Below are 15,789 nucleotides of genomic sequence, written 5' to 3' on the forward strand. Positions count from 1 at the left end.
TTGGAGTCCTTGTCTGTGCTCCCATCCCGCCTGTGAAAGAGTCGCTTGATAGCGTCACCCATTCGGAGCTCCCTGCAGAGGCCTCAAAGCGCAGAGATTGGTGTGGTGAGAGTGGAGAGGGCTGAGCGACGCTGCAAGGAGTTGGGCGAATGGGCTGGCACATCGTCGAACGGCAGAGAATCGCGCGTGGGAGCTGACGATGCAGCGACCCCGCAGCCGCCCGTTCGTCATAGCACTGCTCACGCCATTGGGATTCAGGACGACGGCCGGAAGGGGGAAGTTCGAAGCATGCAAAGAGCGGTTGATGATGACATCACTAGCGTTCAGCCACACAATCGACCACTCAGCGGCGTCGTCCAGGACAACCAGCGCCTCGACCGTGGATATGCGCCGTGGCCCGACGGGGTGGCTGGGCCGCTGGCGCGTGCCGTGGTGATGTGCAGAGGGAGCTGAAAGCATTCCAGGTCGATGGGTACAGACAGCGCAGCCAGCGGCCTGTCCCGCGATGATGACACAAGCACGCACCGCCGGCGCGTCCCCACCCTCCACGCCAACGCTCAGCTGGGATCCCCACTTGAAGCTGATCTACTAATCGACGACAAGCATGCACACCATTCCGCCTTGCCATTGGTGCTGCCAGCTTTGGCGATCCCTGTGCCTGGTCCACTGACATACGACTATTCACCTCATTCGATGGCGCTTCAACTATTCCCACAGTCCGTCTAGTCGATCTGCGGCTATCCCTTAGTGCTCGCGCCCTTTCCGTCGCCTGCCGGAGCCCCGTAGCGTACGATTTGCGCAATGCTTGCGAACCAGACGTGATCGAGAGAGATGGCCACACTGTGGCTTTGACAATTTCCTAATCCGGCCATCTAGGTCGACGTCCGCGCATACACTTTCTCGGTATATCGTCACCGAACCCTTATGATGTATGAGCATCGATGACGAGTGTCTGCATGCCGACTCCCTGGCTTCTTTAAAAGAGTCGTGCTGTCGCCTGTACTGGGTACTTCATCCACACTCAACACTCTCAAGGCATCTCAACCCCCCTTATTTGTATCTTTACCGATTTTACCCATTACCATCCACACTATCGCAACAATGGAGAAAGCGAAGGCAGCCGTTTCCGACTTCATGTCCAAGTCTGGCCACCATGACACCACCGTTCACGAGAGGGTCAATCCTGCCGTCAAGCACGAGACAGTCAAGCCTTCCAAGCACGAGAACGTCACCACCGCCATCGACAAGGAAATCCACCAAGACCACTATCACACTGCTGTCCAGCCCGTTCAGGATCGCGAGGTGCTTCCTGAGCAGCATCACCACAATCTCGCTGGTGTTGAGCACCGGCAGTTCGACCACGGCAACGAGCGCGAGGTGGAGCAGCGTCTGAAGCAGGAGGCCGCGCAGTTCAAGGATGAATCGGTCCGGCATGATGAGCACCACACCCGCTCCGCCGCGCCACAAGTCGCGGGCGAGCACGTCCACCACCACGTGCATGAGACGATCCAGCCCGTGGTGCAGAAGGGTAAGTCAAACATCTCGTTCCCCACACCCCAGATCCTCACGACGATCGTTTGACGTAATCCCGATCTACATCACTAATACGTCACCATCACAGAAACCATCGAACCCCACGTAGTCCACACCACCGTCCCTATCCACGAAGTCCACCACAACGCGGCCCAACACCACTCGACCTCTGCGCTCCCCGCCGTCAGCATGGATGACTTCCGTCGTCAGGGTGGTGTGCTGACCGGCCGCGAGGAGCGTTATGACGGCTTCGAGGGTGAGCCGCGCAACATTGGTGGCGCTGGTAGCAATATTGGCGGCACGCACGGTGTCGGCCGCCACGAGCACGGCACCCGCGGCGAGACCGGTGCACTCCGCGGCGAGCACAGCATCGCCGGCGACCACGGCCGCGGCACCACCGGCTCCGGCCTGCCCGTCCCGACGTCGACCTCCGCCTACCACGGCGGTCGTCACGGCGAGCACGGCAGCAGCGGCGGCGCCCTCGGCACCGGCACCGTCGCCGGCGCCACCGCCGCTGCAACCCAGCACCACCAGCACAACAAGGAGCGCGAGTCCGGCGTCGGCGGCACGCACTTCGACCGCGACACCACGTCCTCCACCACCACCGGCGGTCGCGGTGTCGGCGGCGCCGTCGAGAAAGGTCTCGAGCGCGAGCGCGAGCGCGAGCGCGGCACTGGCGTGTCTCCCACCACTGGCTCGACTGGCGCCACCGGCACATCGGGCGCCGCTACCACCGGCCGCACGCCGCAGCACAGCACCGGTGCTGGCAGGGGCGCTGGTGGTGGTGGCCTGACTGGCAGTGGCGTCGGTAGCGGTGTTGGCAGTGGCCGTCGTGACGAATATGGCGCGGTGCCGGCGGAGCGGACGAACACGGAGAGCAGCACGGCGAGCAAGCCCAGTTTGCTGGATCGGCTGAACCCGCTGAAGGATACGGATGGCGATGGAAAGAAGGGTATCATGGACTAAGGGGTTGATTGTGTGAGAATGTGGTGTTGATGGATTGACTGACTGTGTTCGACATGTGTATGTGTAATGTGTTACGAGTGCGTAATTAGTTTACCATTTTTTCACTTCATCGTGTCTACTGTTTGAGCTGTGATTTTCGCTGTGCATGAAGAATGTGTTGAATGCACTGAGTGTGTGCCACGATGGGCGAGAGCTTACCGTGTTCGGATGGCTAAGTTGTCTGCTTTACGTCACAATTTTACTTACATCGCGTGGAAAAGCTCCGAACAATACCAGATCTGTCGCGTTGGTGGGTACGCCTGACTTTATGCCTGCTTCTCTCCTCGCCCGAAAATCGATTGCGCGTGGGTATGGATGGTGTAAAAGAGGCCCCTCAAGTAAACAGTGTCAGTCGCATCGAGAATGGCGAAAAGGTATTTTCGATGATAACTCATTAGCACGGTACACAATCTCTCAGTCAATCGAATTCGCTAAAGCAGACGCAAAATATATACGTATCAACCACTTACACCGCGTGAGCTTCTAGAAGTAGCCGGCTGCTAATAAGTGCTTCGACAACAACCAGTTCATTTCCACTAGATCTTCTTGGCACCTACCGTGTGTCGCGCGGTCGTCTCCGCAGTTTCAAGACTGCCGGCATCGCAGGCAGGGGGTTGGTTGGTTAGCAGAACATTTTTTGCCTTCCTTTCGTGCACACCCTAGCGAAGGATGTAACTGCCTTCTCCTGCGTGAGGGGGCAAACTGAAGAAGCAAAATATCGGGAGGGAGGGAGAGAGGAGAACATACCTACGTTCATACGCAGCATGCAAAAGCACCCGTACAGCAAAAGAAGAATGAAAAAGGAAAGAAAACATCAATACTCACTCGCCCATACCACCACCAGCAAATTTTTCATGGAGCAGCGAATGAAAACCCGCATGGCGACAGCAAAGCTCTTTTTTTTTTTAAAAAAAAAAGAAAATGATCCACCAACGCATGCAAGCCTCCATTCAAATGGAGAGAAGTAAAGAACAATATCAATCAAGTGATAGAAAAGACAACGACGACGAAAATACCAACTAATAATCATATCATTCTTTCTGTCTTTCAGCGGCGACGCGTGTACTATTAAGGACTGCAACAATAACAACGACTAACAACAACTGCAACGAAAAAAAAAAAAGCAAATGATTAATCCTTCCTTCCCTCCTCTTTTTCAACTTCTCCTTCTTCCTCCTTCTCGGGGGTATCTAAAAAAGGTCGACGTGTTTTGCAAACGCCAAAAAAAAAGTTCGGTTTTGGTTTTTTTAAATGTTGCTTGCCTGAATAATGAACAGAAGTGTGGTGGTAGCCAGGAAGAAACAGAAAAAAAGCCAAAACCACAAACAACAGGAGCGTTGTTACAACTTTGTAATAGGAGAGAGGATTCGAAAAACAAGAGACAACCCCTAGACAAAACAAAAGAATGGACGCAAAGCCAACGAGGCCTGCAGAAGCTGCTGTACTCCAGTGTACAGTTCATATGTGTGTGTGTGCGTGAGCGAGAGACAAATTAGGAAAGCCATAACGTACCAAAACAATCAACAAGAAAAAGAAAGATAACAAAAGAAATGTGCGTTTTAGTTCCAATCTTGACCCCCGTCGATTACGACACCTCCCACCACCCAGTCAATCAACTGCGACATCCTTAGCTCGGCTCAACAGGCTCAATCCCCACATCACTGATGCCGCTCCTGATGCCCATGATGCCCAAACCCGGATCCAGGTCCAAACGGCTCAAACTGCATGTGCGGCACCGCGCCAACATGGATCCCCTCGTCCAAGTCCGGGCTGACGGCGACGCCGATCCCGTACCTCTCGTCCACAGGACGGTTGTCCATCATCATCTTCACGTCGTGCCCATGCTGATGTTGCTGGTGGAACATGTATGCCTCGTCGCCGTCCGTTTCCTCGTCGTAGTGGAACTGGCTGGGGCTGAACGTGCTGTCCGGCGCGTCGTGGTCGTACGCGCTCTTGGTCAGGAGGCCGGTGCCGCCGCGCGAGCCGGGCGGTGTTGCCAGCTGGTGATGGTCGAAATGGTGGTGGCTCAGCGAGGAGCCGGCGCGTTGCTTGCCTTGCGTCACACTGCCCAGGACGGGGAAGCCACGGGCGGAGGTGGACGAGGAGAAAGATTCGCGGTCGCGCGCGCGGCGGCCGGTCGAGGGGGTGGGGGTGCGACGAAGTTGCGAGGCGGGTGGGGTCATGAGGCCGGCGAGGAAGCCAGCAGAGGGGTTGGGGTTCTTGACAGGCGTCTGCTCGTGGTTGTCGGCAGCTGAGGGAGCACGCGAGAGCTTGCTGGCGCTGGCATTTTCCCTGCCCTTGCGCCAGTTGCCGATGGCGGCGGCGAGCTGGGCAGCCTTGGGCGAGGCGAAGCTGGAGAGGCTTGCCAACGCAGGGAATGTCTGGCCGCCCGAGATGAGACGCTCCTTCTCTTGCTGTTCCATCTGCAAGTTGGTGCGGATGCGGATAGCAGCGTCACGGACCTGCTCGCGGTCGAAGGCAGGCTGGGCCAGCGAATTGATGAGGTCGGTGATGTCGTCGACGCGGACACCAAGCAGCTCGCGCAGCCAGCCAATCTCCGTCTCCTTCTCCTTGAGCCTCTGCGGAGCGTCGCCGTCGAACTCGGACAGCTTCTGGTCGAGCGACTCGATGCGCTCCTCGCGCTCCTGCAGCTGCTCTTGAAGAACGGCGATCGACTCGCGGAGAGCCTGGGGCGACACCTTCTCGGCAGCACTGGGCAGAGAGTGCTCTGAAAGGGGAGCAGGGCTCTTGGATGACTGAGCGGCAACAGCAGCTGCGTGGGCCGCAGACTTGGCAACCTCGAGCTTCTCCTCGAGGTGGATGATCTTGTCTTGCATGAATTCCACCTTCTCGTCGGCGAGAGCGAGACGGTCGTTGAGCGTCTGCTCGTTGTGCTGCTTGTCCTCGATGGCATTGGCCAAGTCGCGGTTGTGCTGGCGGTGGAGGTCCTCGATCGTCTTTTCGTAGCGTTGCTGGTGGTCTTCGACCTTCTCGGCATAACGCTTCTCGAGCATGCTGATTTCCTTCTCGTACCGCTGCTGCTGATCTTCCATCGTCTTCTCGTACCGCTGCTGTTGGTCCTCCATAGCCTTCTCGTAACGGTGCTGCTGATCCCTGAGGGCGCGGTCTCTACCGTCGTGGGCCTCACGAAGAGCATCACGCTTGGCATCTGCCTCACTCTCAAGTACAAGCTCATGCCTGGCCTTCTCAGTATCGCGGTCCATGCGGAGTTGGTCGATCTCGTTGCGAAGCCTGGTGTTCTCGCTCTCAAGCTCGGAGCGCACAACGTTGACCTGGCTGTTGGCAGCGTTGAGCTCGGCCTCCATGGCCATACGGATACGCTTGATCTCCGCACGAGCAATCTCTCTCGATTCGTGGAACTCGCGCTCGAAGCGCTCGGCCCTCTTCTGAAACTCGGAGTTCTCCATGCGAAGCTTGTTCATGGCTTCTTCCATGCTGGCATTGTGTCTCTGAGTCTGCTCCAAGATAACCTTCATGCGCATGCCTTCGCGCTCCTGGCCCTCCAGCCTCTCCATCTCCCTCTCGAACCTCTCGCGAGTACGAGCCTCGGCCTCGATCCTGGCCCGAAGAGTCTCATACTTCTTGGTATGCTCCTCTTCTTGCCTTGCCCAGCGAGCCTTCTCGTCGGCGACATGGGTGGTAGCCGACACCAGATCCTTCTGCAGTTGTTCAAGCCTGTGGCGCATCTTTTCGCGGCCTCGGATGGACTCCTGGTTCTGACCCTCGAGCGTGCTGATCGAGCGGCGGAGCTGCTCGTTGTCCTCGTTAGCCTTGTTGATCTCGTCCGACCATTTCTTGCTGGACAAGCGGTACTCGTCCAGCGTAGCCTCGAGCGCTTCGTTCTGCGTCTCGAGCGTGACGAGACGCCGGCGGAGCTCTTCCTGGGAAGATTCGGAGGATCCGAGCCTCAATTTCAGCTCATGTGACTCCTCGTTCAGAGCGCGGATCTTGTTGGCGTCGTCCCGACCTTGGGCTCGAAGGAGAAGAAGTTCTTCTTCAGTCAAAGCCAGCTTACGCTGCGCGTCGTCCTCGGTGCGCTCGGCGATCTTGCGGCTCTCAATTGTGACTTCCATGCGCTGCTGCAACTCGTCGACCATCCTTTCCAATTCCGCGATGCGAGCCGCAGCTTCGGCATTGGCCTCCTGCTGTCGCTTCTGGGAAAGGACGGTGCTCTGCCGGTTGAGTGCTTCGTCCATGATCTCACGGAAGTCATCAAGTTGGCCGGTGGCAGCAGAACGAGCGATCGACATCTTCAGATCCGCGAGCGCCTGGTAGAATTCAGCAATGTCAATGCCGGGCGACTTCGACGGGGCAGGAGGCATGGTAGCCTGAGACAAAGCCTCCACGACGGCGTTCTTGATCTTCTCGAGTTTACGGCTCTTGCCTGGCGAGCGGTTGCGGTGCTGTGAGGCGAGGTCGTCATCCTCATCGTCAGCGTCGCTTTCGCCAGGTTCACCCGAGAAGCTGCGACGACCGGTCCGCATCATAGCCATAGCGGAGATCGAGTCCTTGATATTGTGGATGCTTCTCTCGAGAGGACCAAGGCGGCTCTGCAACACGTTGTCAATGAGGCCATCAACGCGAGAATCGAAGAACCCGCGCCGTTCTTTGAATTTGCCCTCTTCATCGGTCGTGACGATGTCATCCCAGTCGCTGACAGCAACATTGTCGCCACCAAGTCTATGCACAGGTGACTCGTAGGCCAAGCCAGCCTTGGAATCGCTGAAGGGGTCCTGGCCAGATGAAGTACCACCGTCGTTGTGCGGAGGTGCGTACAGCGTCCGTTGAGGTGCAGGGCTGAGTGCGTCGTTCCTGAACAGGGCTTGAGCGGGCCGCGAGTTGGACGGGGGTCTGGGCAGGGGGCTTGAGCGGTTCCATCCGGGAGACTCCCTGATCACGCCAAATTCAGATCCCTGGTCATTCATGGCCCTCATGATCTCGTCGATCTCGTTGAACGTAGGTCTTTCCTCAAAGTCGCCATCTCCTGCCTGGTTCTTGCCGTTCTCCATGGCAGTCATGAAAGAACCACCTTCACTGGGCTGGTAGCTGTTCGCGTTTGTGGCAGCAGGGCTGGGGTTGAACTGGCGCAAACCAGCAGCGGCCTGCTGCGCCTCATGATTGTCTGTCGAAGGCTTTGTGACATGCACGCCAAACTTGAAGTCGAATGGCTCCTGAGCCTCGTTGAGGTCGATGCTGTTCTGGTTGGTGATGTGGCCCCTGTTGAAGTCGACGTTATAGCCCTCGTTCTGCTGTTGCGGGCCCCTTGGCTTGAATGGAGTCAACTGGCGCTGAATACCATTGGGCGTCGGCGTCCTGTTCTCTTTGCCTTCGGGTATAGGGCTGATCCTGTCCCTGTAGGCAAAGTTCTGCGATTGCATCGCATCTCCGAGCGGCTGAGGCGGGGCGTTGGAAGGAACGACGCGGGGAGTGGCGAACATAGGCTCAGCGTCGCCCTCGCGAACGTTCTGACGGGCCCTCTTCTGCCGCCATTCGGCCTGCATAGGACGACCATGCTCATCGAACAACTCCTCTTCCTCCTGTTCCTGCTGCTGCAGTTGCTGCTGCTGCATTTGCTGCAGTTGCTGGAGATCGGGCTTGATAATCGGAATGGCCTTGTTTCGCTTAGCGGGCTTGACAATGTCTTGTTCCTGGATATCGATGTTGAACAGCTTGCCGGAGTCCTGAGAAGAGCCGCTGGGCTGCACAGAGGTATCCGGTTGGAACGCGTTAGCGTCGGGCTTGAACGCGGGCCCTTGGGCAGCAAAGTCGAAAGTGGAGCTGGGCATGGTACTAGCCGGCATGGAAGGAACGACCGGCGGCTGCGGCAAGCCCAACCCACCCAGCTTGAAAGACGGGACGAAACTGGGCACCGCAGCGTGAAGCTTGGTGTTTCCACGGCTGGGAGGAGGGCGTTCCTCAACAGGCTGCTGTTGTTGGCCCTGCTGGCCCTGCTGGCCCTGCTGGCCCTGCTGATAGTTCGGGCCAAAGGTGAAGTTGGCGTTGCTAGGGCTGAACTGTGCGGTCGGATTGAATGACGGACCAGAGGGGAACTTGAACTCGGGTGCCTGGACGTTGAGCTTAGATGTTGCAGAGCCCTGGCTGGAGTGGCTGACGTGATGGCTGGTGTTAAGGTTGGAGCTGGCGAAGGTGGTGTGCGACGACGAAACGCCGGTGGACTGGTCATTCTGACCCTCAATACTAGGGTTGGTCTCAACGTCGGAGATGTTGGTCCTATCGTCGTCTTCATGGTTGCCTTGGTAGCCAGGGCCACCATAGCTTTGTTGCCTATTCTGCGACTGATGTTGAATGCCATTGGAACCCTGCCACATCGTTGCATTGCCATTCGTCTGAGTTGGCTTGCTGGGCGGGCTGTGCATCCCAAATCTGTTTCCAGGGCCAAACTCGCCATCTTCATCCAGTTGGCGGTTGATGGCCTCCTCGAGGTGGTACTCGGCATCGCGGATCTCCCTTTCAAGATTCTGGCTGATGTTGTGGCGGTGGCTGCCCCGCGGAGTAGGAACGACGATGTTCGGGCTCGGGCCATTGTTGGTCTGCTCCGGAGTCTGAGGCCTGATATCCTCTTCAGCATCTTCCTCAGGCAACTCCTCCAAAGTAAGATGGGGTCTGTTGTTGATGATCTGCTGCTGCTGCTGCTGGAGAAGCTGCTGCTGCAACTGTTGCTGTTGCTGATGCATTTGCGAGAAAGTATCAGTAGAAGATGGGAAGGGATACTGGGCATGTATCTGGGCATTGTTCGTAAACGGCGACACAGGCGACATCATGTCTTGGCCCGGGGCGCTAGTAGGAATGGCAGGCGAAGCGCCGCGGGTTCCACCATTTTGCGCTAGGAACAGCGAAGGGGAGAAGCCGGTCAACGGAGGAGTTGGTTGCTGGGGCAGAGACGGCGACGCGAAAGTCGAATGCCTGTGAAGGTGACCGGTGGGCCTCTGAGGACCGCCGAATGGAGAAATCGGCGACGCGATCGACGTCCTCGACATGTGACCAGGGATACCGGGAGACGGGCCGGATGGAAGCGAGAAGGGTGCAGAAAACGTGGAGAAACCTTGGGTGCCCACAGAGATCGACTGAGGTGGCGGCGAGAAAGCCAAGCCGGGTCCACCAGCGAACTGCTGGGCCGAAGCCGACCGAGACATGGGGTTATCTACTATTTCCTCTTCGGGCGCACTCAGAGTCACGCCCAATGCAGCCAGCTTCTGCTCCGTTAAGAACGCAACGTATCTGTCCCACTCAGCCCTGTCGGGAATTGAAACACGGGTCGTATGAGTTGTACGCCATTGGTGTGTGTCGTCAGCAGGATCTGGCCATATCTCACGGTTTTGAGCAAGACCTTGCGCGATGTAGCCGTTCTCATCGCTGGTATCAAAGCCATGGATGTTCAACCCCGCTTCTTCAAACTGCTTGAGGCGGCCCTGCACCTCTCTTGGCGATAGAGGCCGTGGCGGACCACCCTCCTTCCCTCTTTCACGATCATACGGTATCTGAATGACGATGTTCCTGTTTTTCCATAGCACACGCTTCTTTGGCCGTTTCACGGGAAGATCAGCAGCCTTGACAGGCACAGGCGCATGTGCTGGCACAGGCGCAGGCTGGGCAGCCTTTGGGGGTGGAGGCGGCGGGGCGTCGTTCACCGGCGACGGAGCCTTTGAGGGAGCTTTGGCAGGTGGAGGCGGCCCGTCCTTTGATATTGGCCGGGGCGGCTTTTCCTCTAAGCTCTTTTCCTCGGTGCCACGGCTCGCGAGACTTCTTGATTCCGCATCAAAAATCACCTCGGTTTTCAACTCGCCGTCCTGGTCACCCAACAGCTCCGGCTCGGGGTGCGATGGTGATAGTGCTGGTCCTGGTCCCGGCGCAGGAGGCTCCATCGCCGGGGGAGTATCCGCGAACCGCGAGGCGAGCATCTTCTCGAACGTCTCTTTTCCCTTCTGGCCGAAATGGGCCCAGAAATCGGCCTGCTTCAGCGTAAGGTTGTTCTTCCTCGGGTTGTGTCCCTTCTTGGCCTTGCGCTTCTTGTCCTTGACCTTAGTCTGGCCGTCTTGCGACGCTTCGCCGGCGTCTCCTTCGTCAGAGTCCTCGTCAGTCGAGCCGTCACTCCACCAATTGGCCTTCTCCGACTGCCACTGTCCGGTCAGAAACTGCTTTATCCAACCTTCGGTGGGCTCGCGCGGGAAGAAGAGCTGCGGGTTCTGCTTCGCGTGGGCGGCGGGCGGGACCGGAGTCTTCTCGGCGGTCAAGTCGGGCCAAAGCTTGGGGGCTTTGGTGGGCGTGGCGGGGTCGGCCGAGTCCTTTGTGAGGAAGGACGGCAGGCGCTTCGGCAGCAAGTGCTCGAGGTTGAACTTGAGCTTCGGCTCTTCGTTGTCTTCGAGGCGATTCGGGATCAGATGATCGAGGCCGAAGCGCGGCGAGTCTGGGTCGTCGGGCTCGGGATCGAGGGCCCAGGTGTCCCTGTTGTGGCGGCGGGACTTTGTGTGGAACTCGGGCGAGGGCTGCTGGTACGGCGACCCCCAGCTGGCGGTGTAGAAATGCGACTGGTCGGCGGGCCGCTTCGGCTGGGCGGTGTGCGGCGTGCGAGGGATGCCGCCCAGCGACGGCAGCTGCGGGAGCGGGGGGAGCTCAGGACTCGAGTGGCCGAGGGTCTGGGTGGGAGAGGGCTCAAGAGAACGCGCAGGCGACGCGGCGACCGCGGTGTCGATCTTGAGGGAGCGTGGGGGGCCCTCAGCAACGACAGCCGGCGGAGGCGAAGAGCGGGGAGGCGGCGTCTCGGTGCGTTGAGCTTGCATCCAACATCTAGTGCCGCGGCGAGGCTAGAGCAGGGCCGCAATGGGAGGCTTGGGCTCGGCGGGGGGCGGTGTTGCTGGTATGCTCGCGTTCCAGGACGCAGCGCGTCGTGGGAGCGGTGCTGCAAGGATAGTTTTCCACGTCGAACGCCTAGGCTTAGCGCACCAGTGGGACAAAAGGAATGCGCGCTCTCAGCTAACAGAGCTAAAAGAGGGACATGGAGTCGGCGGCGATGGCACGAGCAGCTCCAGACGCGTGCAGACGGGCCTTGACCATAATTGACGGGGGTGCGGAGATGGGGATGTGTTGGCCTGGCTCTGAGGGTGACGCCGAACAACAGGCTTGTTAAGGGGAGCCGGCTTAGGGCAGGGCTCAGCCTAGCTCCAGGCGGTCACGTTTTCGCCTGCGCTACGGGCGCCTGATTGGCTGTCGCCCGCCTGTCAAGCCACTCATGCCGCAGAACGGGAGCGGCCGCTCTCCAGCCAGGCCTGGGGAACCTTGCCCGCGCCGCGACACGGCGCTCGCAGCCCTCGGACGTGAAACGCGTCTGCGCTGGCAAGCCTGACCAGCGACGCGCCCGCGTGCCCGCGTGCCCGCAATGCTCGGACGCCAGCACAGCTCAGACTCGGATCGCAGCTAAGCGAAATGCTTCCCACGCGACGCCCAGTGCTGCCGGTCGATCGCTCCCACCGTGCCACACCACCCACAGCACAGGCGCCCACCATTCGGCCCAATTAAACCCGCTGCGTCATGGTGATCCAATCGATTTTTTCCCTTTCCCCCCCAAGGCACGCTATTCTCCCCGGATTCGGGCCTCGTGCGCCACACGCTTCCTCGTACCAGTCGTGAGTCCGCAATCTTAACACCGTGGCGTGAGGCGCCGCAATCTTAGCACATTTCATGAGCCCCTTCGCATCGAGATAACATGTGCTTTTTTATTTCGCCTATCTCCTGCCTCGTCTCGCGCACCCGCCGTCCATGCCCGCAATCAACGCCGTCGTAATGCCCTCGCCAAAACTTACAACAGACAAAGTCCGCGTCTTCCCACGAAAGGAGACGCATCCCAGAACAGAAAGAAAAACATGCACTGCGCCACACCCTCCCCTTACAAGCCCGAATCGCCCACCTCCTTCTCGTAGTACGGGTCGTAGGCATTCCAGTTCGCGCAGTTCTGCTTCATGCCCGTGAGATCGCCCGTGAACGACCCCGGGTTCTCGACGAACTGCAGGCTGAGGCCATCGGTGACGTGCCATGCCTAGAGATACATATGTCAGCGCTGCAGGCCAAGGTTCAGGTAGTACACAGCACTTACGATATGGCAATGCATAAGCCAGGCGCCGGGGTTGTCGGCGGGGAAACCAATAATCAGGTAGCCTCCTGAAGTCGACCCGGGCAGGATCATGACATCACGGCGCATGGGGTTGTTGAACGTCAACGCGTCGACGTTGCCATCCCAATCACCCACGCCAGCGCCAAGATGGAAGAAGTCGTGGCCGTGGAGATGGATAGGGTGGTCGAGCCCGAAGGTCTCGAGGTTATTGTGGATGATCCAGAAGGACCACGTGCCCTCAGCCGGCATCTGGAAGACGTTCATCGACTTCTTGTAGTCGGTGTTGCCATCTGCAAAGTATTGCAGGGTCGGCTTTCCCCAATCGACATTCATGGCGCTGTCGTTCAGGTACCACTGCACGAGGGTCTGGTTCTCAAGAGTGGCAGCACCGTTGAAGGTCAGGTCGATTCCCTCGAGCGAAGCGGCGAACTGGTCCTTTGGAACTATCGTCTCCCACCAGGGAATGAGCTTGGTGTACGGCTCATTGACACAAGCCGTCGTCTCAATGGTGGAACTAGTCGTGACCGGGAGATCCGTCTTGTCGAAGCCGTCGTAGTTCAGAATACCACCCAGGACAATTTCGGACGAGCCCTTGAGCACGTTGTTACTGCAGTCAGCAATCTGGGTGCGCAACCAGTAGTTGCTAGCTGGCTGGTCGGCCGTGAAGACAATGTCGTAGCGCTGCCCGATGCCCATGATGATTGAGGTGGCGTTGTAGGGGTGGACCGGCACCAAATCGGAGGTAATGATTTGGAACTGGTGACCATCCATGGAGAAGACAAAGAATGTATCAACGCTCATGTTGATGAGACGGAGACGATAAGTCTTTCCCTTGGTGACGGTGATAAGGTTGTACTTACCACCGCCTGTGGTGTTTACCATGGATCCGTTGAAGAGGATGTTGATAGGCTCTGGAGGAGCTGCGATGTGAAGCGCCCGCCAGTTCATCGTCCATGCGGTCTGGTCGTACGTCTCAGTAAGTGCGACCGGACCCAGATCCACGTCATAATTGGCCGTTGCCGGGCCGTTGATGACAATGGCACCAGCAATGCCATCGCCATACTGAGCAGAGTGATGGCTGTGGTACCAAGTTGTGCCTGTTGTGGATTATAAGCTTACGAAAGAAAAACCGGTGTCAGGTCAAGACTGACCGTATTGCGTAGCCTTGAACTTGTACGTGAAGCTCTTGCCAGGTGGAATTGGACATTCGGTGACGCCATTAGCGCCATCCATTTGGCAAGAGTTCAGTTGGCGGATGCCATGCCAGTGGAAGGAAGTGCCGTTGTCTTGCATATTGTTGACGACAGTGATCCTGAATGTCCATGTCAGTTAAAGGTTGTGAGAAGAATCGTAGCCGTGTCGGCCTTCAGCTGAGGTGTGAGCGCGCTCCCAAGCGCTACCGTTGAAGTGCATTAAACGTGCGCCTCAAGCAACGCTTGTACAGCGCACAGACCTGACGCTTGACCTTCCCAATTCAGACCATGACGGTTCGCTCACTTACTCGAGTTGGTCGCCCCATTCTGTGAAACATGATCAGTGCTTACGTTACTTCAAGGCTTGGTAATACGCGTACCTGCATTGATGGTAGGTCCCGGGAACTGTTCGTTGATGAGCAACATCGGCCTGCAGAAGCCATCGCCGATACCCTTGCTCATGTACGTGTTGCAGTCGGTGACGTTGGTGACAGTAAGAGTGTACTTGACTGTCTTTCCCGTGGTGGGGTATTTGTTGTCGAAGTCGGCGGCAATGCTCAAGCCATTCTTCCAGCAGCCTCTGGTGCTGGGACTGTTGGTGCAGGCCGCATCAGAGACCTTGGAAGTGGTCGATGAGGACTTGACTGAGGAAGAAGAAGAAGAAGCTTTGCTTGATGCAGAAGCGCTGACTGGAGCGGACACAGTAGTCGAAGTCGATGATGACTTTACCGTAGTGGTAGCTTGACGGACGACGAGGTCTGGAGACCCAGCATCTGGGAGGGCCGCAGCGAGCGTATGCGCAGTCAATGCCAACAGGCTGACACCGATTTGCTTGAGTGAGACCATGGCGCTAGGCACGCAAGCTTCCGTTCAAGGAAGTGCTACCAACGACCAGAGAGTAAAGACCGAAGAAGATTGAGCCCGTGGAGCTTCCGGCAGATGCTCTTCAAAGGAGAGCTGGGAAGTGAATGTGATGATGGAACTAATGGTGGGTTCGAAGGCCTTTACATAGTCGCCATCAACTTCAGCTAAAGGCTACGATGTCCCAATGTGGAACAGACGGGTGGTGTAAATTGCAAGGGAGCATAGGATTAGCCCCCACGGTAGGTGGACAGCGGCACCTGCAGCTACACCAGAGATCGGCTGAGGGTTTAGCGAATCTGCCCACGGGGCCATGACACTTCGATGAGCGCAAGCTAATCCTTGCCACGCGCGAGCTCAGGGAGGCCCACCCAGAGCGCCGGTAGCGATGGCTGTTCCAGGGCCGGACACGAGGGTGGCATGGCAAGAGCGAACTCAAATTGGTGGAAGATCATGTCTCAGTCGCTGGCATGTCCACTTCTGGCAATTGAGCCAAGACCTGAGGCGGAATCGGAGCGGAGCTGTAGGCTGTCGGTCAGCTAACCACGCTGACTGGCCTGGCATCTTCATCAGCCACACTCCGTCAGGGCTTGGACTTCCCGCGTGCCGTTGCAGCTTGGCAGAGCCGGCGGCTTACGATCTCTTATTTTAGTATCTCAAAGGGCTCGGTTGCACATACATGTGGCAGCCGAATGACAACCTCTGCATGGTCTGGGCAGACGCAGGCACATCGTCTAGCCGCTGTAAGACTCCCACTAATGCCGCCCGCAACAGATCCTTCAGGCTACCCCGTCAAGTGATTTCTGTACGCAAGAATATCGAACGAGGCTTCCGCGTAGTTTCCGGCTAGAGCATCAGCCGCAAGATGATGGGGCCGACGGTTGGCCCATCTTCGCAAACCAAGGCAACACTTGGTTGAGCTGCTGACAGAAGAAATCTCCAGATGAGCCGTGCATATGCTGACCTGCAACTTTCCGCTGACAAGCTGTCTCACGGGAATGGCATTGTTCCTGGCGTTCCTGCAGACGTGACGATTCCCGAGCCAAACCT

The 15,789-nt window shown here is 57.8% G+C and overlaps 3 protein-coding genes across 3 annotated transcripts; 1 reads left to right on the forward strand and 2 right to left on the reverse strand.

Moving 5' to 3' along the window:
* Positions 1-1,101: 1,101 nt before the first annotated feature.
* On the forward strand, positions 1,102-2,499 carry BKCO1_6000197 (allergen protein; the record flags this gene model as incomplete). The annotated part of the gene is made up of 2 exons (XM_020277846.1): positions 1,102-1,528; positions 1,622-2,499. The coding sequence occupies 2 exons, from the start codon at positions 1,102-1,104 to the stop codon at positions 2,497-2,499; spliced, it is 1,305 nt and encodes a 434-aa protein (XP_020133759.1).
* Positions 2,500-4,196: 1,697 nt separating this feature from the next.
* BKCO1_6000198 (myosin class ii heavy chain) lies at positions 4,197-11,357 on the reverse strand (the record flags this gene model as incomplete). The annotated part of the gene is made up of 1 exon (XM_020277847.1): positions 4,197-11,357. One exon carries the CDS (start codon positions 11,355-11,357, stop codon positions 4,197-4,199), a length of 7,161 nt encoding a protein of 2,386 aa, XP_020133903.1.
* Positions 11,358-12,460: 1,103 nt separating this feature from the next.
* Positions 12,461-14,724, reverse strand: BKCO1_6000199 (multicopper oxidase; the record flags this gene model as incomplete). The annotated part of the gene is made up of 5 exons (XM_020277848.1): positions 12,461-12,610; positions 12,668-13,782; positions 13,837-13,997; positions 14,187-14,205; positions 14,259-14,724. 5 exons carry the CDS (start codon positions 14,722-14,724, stop codon positions 12,461-12,463), a joined length of 1,911 nt encoding a protein of 636 aa, XP_020133902.1.
* Positions 14,725-15,789: the final 1,065 nt, after the last annotated feature.

This window comes from Diplodia corticola, assembly GCF_001883845.1.
Source record: "Diplodia corticola strain CBS 112549 chromosome Unknown scaffold6, whole genome shotgun sequence".
In the NCBI taxonomy this organism is placed as follows: domain Eukaryota; kingdom Fungi; phylum Ascomycota; class Dothideomycetes; order Botryosphaeriales; family Botryosphaeriaceae; genus Diplodia; species Diplodia corticola.